We start from the raw sequence: 11,084 nt of genomic DNA on the forward strand, positions 1-11,084 counted from the left end.
CAACCAAGCAAATCAGCTGTGGAAGACAGCCCGTAGGGACACTCAAGTGAGGGATATTGCTTGCATAGTGGGGGAACATTTGTTTATGCATGATTTGGAACACAGGCATCTTTGTGCTGAGGACCTCGCCAACTGGAAAAGGACAAGGGGACACTCACTTATCACCTAGATGTAAAAGATATGTGGTTATTTTTCGAGTGATGAGAAAGGACCTGCTGTCTGCCTGGGTGGATGCCATTGTGGTTCAATAGTGTGGTGGACGCTCCCAGACCTGACCTAACCTGGATGACCAGCCTAGGCTATGCATACAATCTAGTAAAATCAGCTGCATTCAGTAGAACAACATCATCAATCAATCAATCAATCAATCAATCAATCAATTTTTTTTATATAGCGCCAAATCACAACAAACAGTTGCCCCAAGGCACTTTATATTGTAAGGCAAGGCCATACAATAATTATGTAAAACCCCAACGGTCAAAACGACCCCCTGTGAGCAAGCACTTGGCTACAGTGGGAAGGAAAATGGTTCCAGTACATTCATTTATTTGCATGTAAGCACCATTGTGGAAGATAATTTTCAGAAAAGGGCTTCTTATTGTTTTTATTTATTTATTTTTGCTTTATCTTCTCTCTAGTACCAACCTGAAATGCTAAAGCTATTCCACTTTTTCAAAGGAACAATGCATCATCCATTTTTACCACCAGGTGTACCATGTCCTTAGTTTCCTACATCATCAGAATTTCAATATGAAGGCAGCAAGAATAAATAAGACCAAGATGAGCAGAGTCTGAGATGTACTACAATGGTCAGATCACACTATGGCCCCGTGATACATGAGCTGCAACACTGAGGTCATCTCAAATGAAAAAGAGACATATTTCAATGAGAATACAAACCAAAATAAGTTTTAGGTAGAGATGTCCCTTTGGGTAATAGCTTACAACAAAGCCAAGGTGCATCATGTACCCCTACAGAAAATAAGCTGTTCGCTTGTATTTTAGTGAGGTAATTAGGGTTTTGGCTTAATGTATAAAGTACAACAAGAAAAGCAAGTCTGCAGTTGAGGCCAATGATCACTGCAAAACACAGCACAGTCTGTTCTCTTGGTCAGCTGTCTATCTTTAAATAACAATAAGCCCCTTTGGTCACAGTCAACACACACCAATTAATATTAGATTACCTGGTAGACAGAGACATTCTCTGATATCTCTTTGCCAAAATCACTGCCCTTCTGCATCTTGGGAAATGAAGTCTCCATGTCTTTCAGCAGGGCATCTGACCAGATGCTGTCCTCCTCCCACTGTAGCCACATCTAAAGGACACACATGGACAACAACAAAATGAGTCCTTTCACACGTAACAGCATAATTAACACCATCAGTTATGCCGTTTGAAGGCAGGTTTATTACCTCCGCCAAGGAGGTTATGTTTTCACCGGCATTTGTCTGTCTGTTTGACTGTTAACAGGATAACTCAAAAAGTTTTGAACGCATTTGAACCAAATTTGGTGGAATGATGAGAAATATGTCCAGGGTCAATCGATTAAAATTTGGTGATGATCCGGATTAAACTCTGGAATATAGCATAATGTAATATTTTGCCCTTTTGTGAATCCACATCCTTCGATATTGATATGTGGCGTAGCGGAGGTATGCGCTCTACTGAGTGCCCTCCTAGTTTTTTCTATTCCCTGATCTTTGTGGAACATCTCAAAATGTTAAACGTGAGATTTAGTGGAGGGATTATTGTGTGTAGGTGGTAAAGTCTTATTTGAACAGCAGCATGTTGGAAACTTTCAAGTTCCAAATGACTCCGTGCAAAACTTTAAAAGGGATCCTATTGATCATTTTTCTGCTTTTTCTTCATTTATAAGGGATCAACATTTCTCTCTGATGGACTTTCTCATCACAGTCCTGCACCTCTGACTCGCTCAGTCTCTTTTCTGTTCAACTCTTCCTTTATTCTTCTCATCACCTCAACACCTTCCTCTCTTTTGCAGACATATTCAGTTTCTTCTTATCAAATCTCAACGTGCTTTCCTGTAAATACTGACAAAGTTTTCCTACTTTTATGATTCTACTAATAAGATTATACATACATAGGGAAAACTCCACTGGAAAAATCTAATCTTCTGTTCTGTACAGCTGTCTCAGCATTCTCATTTCTGTCACATTCAAATCCTTCTCCTACACTCACTTCACTGCCCATGTCTCAACCCCATATAGTCATTTTTAACTGTTGGAATTTTGAGAGGTAGAAAAAAAAAAAGTTCTATCATGTACTGTGTCTACCTTCCATTAATTTTCTGCCACTATCCAGGTCTGAGTCAAATAGACAGAGCAGTTCACATACAGTCAGATACAGTAAATTATGTGATATCATTTATTCTCTCATCTACCTGTCTGAGGATTTGAGCTAATTATGTAAAATCAGCTGGTTTTAGTAGGTGGATGGAACAAATAGGTGGTATAACATTTATTCACTTAAACTTGAGTTTTCCATCTCTGGTAATTTTGCCTCTCTGCACCACTGTAATGTAGTTAAATTGAAAAAATCAAGATGTGCCTGCAGTGTCGATTTGCAGCTTTAATTCAAGGGGTTTAACACAAATATTGCATTAACGATTCAGGAATTATATTCATTTCATGCAATTTCTCTATTTTCAGAACCCATACTTGACTGGACAAACTAAATATAGTCCAGCAGTTAAGGGATAGAATCGTGCACTTTTTTACAAAAGCGCCAAACTTTGTCCAGGGACTCTTTAGGTTATATTAAGTCATGTCAAAGCGGGAGACATTTGATTTTAGCCCTGTATCCTGCCTTTTTTTAAAGGGTGTTTGCATGGTTATAATTCAGTGTATATTTTGCTATTCATATGACAATACGATCATATGGTTATTATGTAGGGGGCCAGTGATCAAGATTGGACAGTGTTAAGCTGTAGAGAATGGCTACTGCAACTAGTGCAAAGCTATACTGAGCTTATGTGATTATGTATCGTCCATCGTGTGGCGTCATACGTCATCGTACATCCTTATACATTAGCAGGGTGGTATGTTTCAAAATGGAAAGAGGTACAGGACTCATTTCAGGCCTGTAGGGATCTTTAACAGTCCTCTACCTCTGAGACATAAAATTAGGTCACTGTGATCTTCCTAGCATGAAAGCTGTAGAGAGTAGTTTTTTAAAAATATTCATGAAACATTTGTGCATATCTAAGAAGTTTGCCAACCAGGTATTTACAATGTTTTCAGTTAAAAACATATGGTGATAATCGTCTTAAAACCAATAACATAAAATAATAACAACAACAACAACAATAATAATAATGGTTATGGCCATAAAAACAAAAATGATTTCTTGTAATTAATAAAAAAGCATTTCTTTCCGTTCAAACACTGTTGTTATTTTAGAGTGTAAATATGTTAGAGTGCATGAGTAGCATCTTTCCTTTGCCCTATGCTCGCAAACAGCTATATTGCATAGGTATATTGATATTCACAATGAGTTAGACAATATTTAGTCACTTTCCCTAGATTAACGCTTTTTCTAAGAGTGTAAGCACACTGAAGTACATAAGAAGCATCCCTACTTAGCCTTAATACGAGGTCTGTTAGAAAAGTATCCAACCTTTTTATTTTTTTCAAAAACCATATGGATTTGAATCACATGTGATTGCATCAGCCAAGCTTGAACCTTCGTGCGCATGCGTGAGTTTTTTCACGCCTGTCGGTTGCGCCATTCACCTGTGAGCAGGCTTTGAGTGAGGTGTGGTCCACCCCTCTCGTCTATTTTTTATTGCGAATACATGTCTGAACGATTTGGAGCTTTGCTGCATCAATTTTTTTCCAGAAACTGTGAGAGACCTCCAGGTGGACACCGTTTGGAAAATTAATATGGCTTTCAGGGACGATTTTATGGGGATTACACAGATTAAGGAGTGATCCAGATGGTTTAAAGACCGCCCACAACTGCTGAGAGCGTGGTGTGCTCCCAGCCCCCATCGACAGGCTGACACCCCGCTGGAACAACCAGATCATTTCCAACGTGAAGGCTTTGTTGATCCGGGACCTCGTCTGACTTTCACTTTTGCAAAAAGGCTTCGGTACATTCCACCGTTACAGGAGTTTTTTTTCATGGAAAGAAAAGGGAGGGACACGCCACGGAGCCCTTCATTACGCGGCACAAAACCACCTCGGTGTTGGTCTCACAGGACGGCTTAAAGGTGATGGATTCCGGTTGCTTTTCAGTCGTGTGATTATCCGATTGTGATTGTGCATGAGCTGGACCTGCCCCAACATGTCCTGGAAGGCTTCAGCATGGCATTGCTTTGCGCCATGCAGCTCCACCGTGACGTGCGGAATTCCTCCGCACGTCTGTCTCAATGTGCCGAAAAAATGCTGATGTCCACTCTTTTCACAATTCCTGTGCTAGTCAGACGACATACCGGATCAAGACACCATCCAGTTTAGAAATGAACGGCACATTCCACTGTTACAGGAGTTTTTGTCATGGAAAGAGGAGCGGCTCCAGCGCGCGTCGCGGTGGAGCTGCATGGCGCAAAGCAGCGCCGTGATGAAGCCTTCCAGGACATGTTGGGGCAGGTCCAGCTCATGCACAATCACAATCGGATAATCACACGACTGAAAAGCAACCGGAATCCAAAAATGAAAATGGTTATTCTCTTAAACCCAAGTTTTTAGAGTGTAGACATTTATGGATTCAATGTCTCCCGATCTTATATACTTCAGGACACTATAAAGTACCTCTGAGAAAGTTTTGGTGCTTTTGTATAAAAGTGCATGATTCCCCTAAAATTTGTCCCTTAGCCGTCAGACTAATACCAGAATTAACTTTAATATCAATTTTACAGCCAGTTGCCAATAAACAAATCAGAAGATGGGTACATGAACACTTCAAATGTATCAGTGAATTTGTCTTGGACTTCATTTACATCAATTATGAAGATAGGCAGAGAGTGTGGTAGTGGATGGTAGACCTGTCTGGAGCAGGCAATTGAAGATTGTCGTTGTAATAAACAATGAATCTTCATTCGTGACAACTAGAGGTGGACGGATCGATCCTAATATTGATAATATCGATACCAACGCTGGTATTGATATTGAATGATCCTCATGTAAAAAGATCGATACTCAAGCTTTTTTCTCTCCTGCACGCACTGACTGCTGCACATGCAGATTCATCAAGGTCTACTCTCTTGTCTGTAAGAGCAGCACTGCGCTGTGTAACACAACACGGAGCAGCGCACCCTTGTATTGTGGTTTGTCAGCCCTCTACCTCAGGAGATTTTGTTTTAAGTTGTGTTGTGATATTTTTTTCAAAAAAAATGTTGATTGTGATTTGTAATTTGATTTGTCACATACAATGTTTGGTGAAATTCTATCCGAGGTCTTTTGGATCCTTTGGATTTATGACGCTTAAATATGAAAAAGTATAGGTATCAGTATTGATATCAGCGATACTGGGCCTGTATTTACTTGGTATCGGATCAATACCAAAATTCACGGTATCGCCCACCTCTAGTGACAACCAATCAGTAGTGACAATGATTATATATAAAAATAAAATAAAACAAATAAAAATAAACTATAAGAGCAATAAGGTGCATAAGACATCATAAGGTGTTATTTACAGTGTAAACTGAGATGAAAAAATTGCACTGCCCATGGCTGTTTAAAATCCAGTTGGTACTGGGGTGGGGTGGGCTTTTATGTTGTGGAATTGCTTCCCTGATCTGAGTGGGGCAAACTGTGGGGCATCTATGACTGTAGAAATTCTGCATGGTGCAATTTTGGTGCGCTACCTCTTCAGTTCTGCAGATTACGAAAAGTTATGTACAATATTTCTTGCATAATCCTATAAATGTTCATGCACGTGCAATGTGCATTCTGCAGTAAGCATTTAGAGCTCATGGTTAGGGTTAGGGTTAGGGTTAGATTTAAACTGTCTATTTTGTTGTCTGTTTTGTTTTTGGCTGATGATGAAGTGGGTTATGTATGAGTTATTGTGCATTATGTCATGAAACATAACGTCTGTGCTCAATGCTGTGCACACAATGGGGTCTGTAATGGCCAGATCGTACTTTCCGGATAAAGGCTGTAGACCCCCTCACAGTGAAATATAACATTAAGTTGTGTTAAACATACTTTATGTTCGAATAAGACTGGTTTGGGTCAAAAACACAGGAGTGCAAACTAGGTCCAAATGGCAGCCTTTTCACAACAAAGAAATCTATGTTAAGATTCAGTACACTGTAACACAGGTTATCTGGCTGAAGTCTTTAAGGGACACAGCAGGTGGGGAAATAATGTTTATGACTAAAGGTCAAAAAAATTAAGGGCAGTCCCCAAAGAAAATGTTATTCTAAGGGCACCACAGGAGGGACTTCCATTAACATAGAACCAGTCCAATTAAATAGTCCAGTGTCTGCGAGGTGTTAGGCGCATTAAGAGGCCACAATTCACAGCAAGGGTATAGACATGGAACACTAAGACGTTCATGGGACATTTCTCTCCAGTGTTTCCAATATTTGCACAATATATCGAGTTACTTTCTTGGTGTTTCAAGAGAATAAAGCCATACTCCAAGTAAAAACATCATTCATGTTGATTTTATTTTTTCATTTCATCCATACTTCATGTTTCACTGTGTAAACAAATAAACTATAATTTACAGGTACTACCTCTGCGGTTATTTGCATATTTGTTCCTTTCTCCAGTGCAAGCTGCTGCAATCGCTCCACCTCAGCCTGGAAAACCGTCACTGCACCCTCCCACCTCTGGACGGCACTCTCGGGCAGTCGGGACATCAAGAACTGAAGGATGTTAAAGTGACTCCCCAGGAACTGGAAGAATTTCTGATCATTAAAAAAAAATACATAAAAATTGATAAAGAAATGAATAACTTGTAATTGTTGAGATGATATTTAGGCACTATATAAATTTAAGAAACTTGTTTTTTATTCCAAAGCCTTATGAAATCAACAAATAAAGAAGTGAATGAACATTTTCCTTTTCTTCTTTTAAAGAAAAAAAATCACTAACCATTTGAATCTGAGTGTAAATTGTGTGGCATTTAAAATGACATGAATAGTGGTCACTAAACACAAATGATCTGTGCATATAGTAACAATTGTAATTCTGCCATATTGCATTATATAAACACACACTTTTTCAAATTGTTTTAATGTTTTACTTTTTAAAGATGTTTAATTGTTATAGTCAATTTAATTTCCTGTACATGTGACTTCTACTTAATAAACACTAAAAAGTTTTAAACCTTTGTCATATTAACTGAAACTGTGTTTTTCTGAAATGTGAAATTGCAGTGTGTAGTCATTTATATGTTCTTTTTCTGGTGACTTACATCATGTATTAAAGTGATGCCATTATTAAATTGTTCAATTGAAGTCAAAATAGCTGTGTGTTACCTGCCTTTGCTAATTATAAAAAAAACTGTCACCTCTGATTTTACAGCATCACCAAAGAAGCTTGCAATATGTTTTATGTACCTTTATTATGCATATAGCCTGGTTGAACTTTTATTATATTCTTTACTCCACAACATTCCCGGTATTTTTTAATAAAATTTTTACAAATGACCCATAGGGCAAGATTCATGTTTACCATCAATGGTAAACAACCTGAGCAGAGCTATGTTCAAAAAGTGATTCAGGGTTCTATAAGCCAATATACTATTGGCTTTTGTATCAGCTTCCTCCAGTTAAGGGTCACAAAAGAGCTCGAGTCTATCCCAGCAATCTTTGGGCATGAGGCGGGGTACACCTGGACAGGACCCCAGTCTCTCCCAGGGCCGCATACAGTGCATCCAGAAAGTATTCACAGTGCAGTACTTTTTCCACATTTTGTCATGTTACAGTTTTATTCGAAAATGGATGAAATTTTTAGTCAAAGTTCCGCACACAATACCCCATAATGACAATGTGATAAAAGGTTTGTTGAGATTTTTGCAAATTTATAAAAACATCACATGTACATAAGCATTTACAGTCTTTGCCATGGAGCTACAAATTGAGCTCAGGTTTATCCCTTTTCAAATGCTCATCCTTGACATATTTGTACAGCTTCACTGGAGTCCACCTAGGATAAATTCAGTTGACTGGACATGATTTGGAATGACACACACTTGTTCACGTATAAAGGTCCTACAATTGGCGATGTGATGATGTGATTTCTTTTTTTCTTAAATAAATCTGCAAAATAAATAAATACATAAATAAATGAATAAAAACTTTTTTCATGTTGTCATTATGGGGTATTGTGAGCAGAATTTTGAAGGAAAAAAATGAATTTATTCCAATTTGGAATAAGACTGTAACATAATAAAATGTGGATAAAGTTAAGCGCTGAGAATACTTTCTGCATGCACTGTATACACCAGTGGTGCCCAAAGACATTCCAGAAACACTGACTCCAGCAGGTATCACTGATTAACATCACTTTGAGCAGATGGGATGAGTTTGTCAGTGAAATCACATGCTGGAGTCAGTGGTTGCAAAGAAAACCTCCACCTTCTTGGTGCTTTCTGGGATATCTTTGGACACCACTGGTATAGACAGAAACACATTCACGCACACCTACAGTCAATTTAACCCCTTAAGCCCTAGAGCCTGTTTCACCAAAATCACATACCCATACATTATGATTTATCTCTCAGCTTGTACAAGGTCAAAAATGCAAAAGTTTGGATCAGCTAAAAGACAGGTCCTAGGGGACATTGTGGATGCAAAAAAATGAAAGTAAATAATACTTGGTAGGAGTAAATTAGTTTTTTTCCCAAGAAAATTTATTCCGATTTATGTCTTTATTTGCTAGGCGTTTCAGCTGTGGTTAGTTGATATGTGATTGAAGTGGATACCTTTGTAGAGGAGACTTCGCTTGACATTTTGATGTATAATAAGTGTATGTTGGTGTCAGCATTGGTTAGTTATGAGTGTTCAAATGTTCCAAAACAGGGCAAGTCCCCAAATTTGGGGACTCTAGGGTTTAAGAGGTTAAAGTTTGACTTAACCATTCTTGTATGTGGGAGGAAACTGGAGCACCCTGAGGGAACTCACACAAACTCCACACAGTCAATCCCCAGGTAGGAATCAAACCCATAACCTTCTTGCTGTGAGGCAATAGTACTAACCACCAAGCCACCATGCTGCTCCCAGTTAATTCATTCATTCCTAATTAGTGAATTTTTCCAATTGTCAAACTCAGACACTTTCTTTCAAACAATGTTTTTACATAACATTGGGTTGGTAAGAAAAATAATCTATCCTTTAACCATCTCAACCTGCACTGGAAGATGCGAAGACAAGATCAATGCAAGAACATCAAATCTGTATTACGTGTTTGTGTCTCTGACCATGTGAGCGCTGAGCTGGTTCTCGAACTGAGTCCTACTGTGGAATTCTGCATCTGGCTGCTCTGTGAGGCGTTCAGAGCCCACTATAAGCAGCTCCTCCAGACTGTGGACCAGCCTCTCCAAGTGGTGCTGCTGCTCCATGCTGCTCCTCAACTCTACACAACAAGCATTCACACCGTGCACCACAGCGTCCAGTTCACCCTGGACAGGAGAGAGACAGGCAACAACAACAAGATTATAATACAGGCAGGTAACTTTGGGAATGCATCAGTTAAGAGTGGCACAAGTCCCAGTCTGTGGCATGAAGAGGTAGGGTGGCCAGGTTCTTTCCTCACAGCATTAAAACTGAAGTCCTCCAGGTGCCTCACTTTTACCTCCTAATGAGGTGGTAGCAGGAGAGATGGGCTCCATCTGTGTGTGTGCATTCATCCCTGGCCTTCGCCACAAGATGATTCAAAGCAAAATCATCACAGACACAAGATATTTGGAATACAAATTAACCTTATCTCTTGTGTGAGTTACCACACTGCATTATTACTGCTTTATTATATATTCTGAAGAATATCAAATGCATTAATTAATGTAGTTACAAAAGTTTGGACATAATTTCCCATTCCCCTTTCAATGGATAGAAAAATGTGTCCAACCATTGGAATGATAGTGTATGTCAACCAGTCCAACAAAACATGGTTGTTTTTTAATAGAAAAGTAAATGGAAACAAATTGTTGCAATTAATTGGATGCTTCCCATTTAAACAATGTTTTAAAGATTTGTGAGACTGATTCGCATAACTAGATTGAATACATATCACATTTTGTTTTTAAGAGTGAATATTAGTTAGTTTCAAGTTTCATGCTTGTGAACATTTTCCCAAAATACTTTTTTTTCTTGTGGTTTAGCAACACACAACCAGGAAACTATGCCTTTGTCCAGTGTGAAAAAAAGTGTCATGTCATATAGAAATAGATATAGAAATAAAAATTCCCATTTGAATATTTATTGACATTGCATGTGAATGTGAACCCATTTTCACTATTTCATACTTTCTGTAATAAACATCGTTCAAAATACTACGTGATAAAATTGTAGTCCACCGCCACAGACAGATGTGGATGATGAGGTTCTACGAGCTTCATCGGGCAGTGACGCACGCTGAGCAGGTTTGAGAATGAGTGTGAAGGGACTGGAATGAGAATCAGCACTTCCTAATCTAAGACCATGGTCCTCCGTCAGAAAAGGGTCCCTTCTGGGACAGGGGATAGTAATTGCCCCAGATAAAGTAGCTGAAGTGTCTCTGGTTTCATGAGTGGGGCCAAGTTGGGGTGTGAGATCAATAGATGGATTGGGGCAGTGTCTGATGTCTTAAGCTGCATTTACACATAACAACGGCAAGTCACGAATGCCACAGAGTATACATTCTTAGATGCTGATTACGAATGTGATGATTCAGGGCAGAGGCATCAGGTGTCCTCAGGAACTGCTGAAACCTGTTACCATGCATTACAATTAATGGCACGTGTTGCTGGAGAATTATCAGAACATTACACACGGTCAATAATAATGTTCCGCATTGTTGCACACTACTGCACGTAACAGCGCATCGTTAAGTTCTGTCACATTGTGAATGAGGTGAATTGTCTCCACACACACCCCCATATTCATCAAACCATTAGTTGCTGAACA

At 39.0% G+C, this 11,084-nt stretch overlaps 1 protein-coding gene across 1 annotated transcript in view; it reads right to left on the bottom strand.

The window, feature by feature from the left end:
• Positions 1 to 11,084, bottom strand: part of syne2b (spectrin repeat containing, nuclear envelope 2b) — a 498,820-nt gene that overhangs the window by 168,366 nt on the left and 319,370 nt on the right. Inside the window, 3 exon segments of the mRNA XM_034159894.1 lie at positions 1,185 to 1,316; positions 6,711 to 6,884; positions 9,401 to 9,601. Of these exon segments, the coding sequence (XP_034015785.1) occupies positions 1,185 to 1,316; positions 6,711 to 6,884; positions 9,401 to 9,601 (507 nt within the window).

The sequence above is a fragment of the Thalassophryne amazonica genome, chromosome 19 (genome assembly GCF_902500255.1).
Source record: "Thalassophryne amazonica chromosome 19, fThaAma1.1, whole genome shotgun sequence".
Lineage (NCBI taxonomy): Eukaryota > Metazoa > Chordata > Actinopteri > Batrachoidiformes > Batrachoididae > Thalassophryne > Thalassophryne amazonica.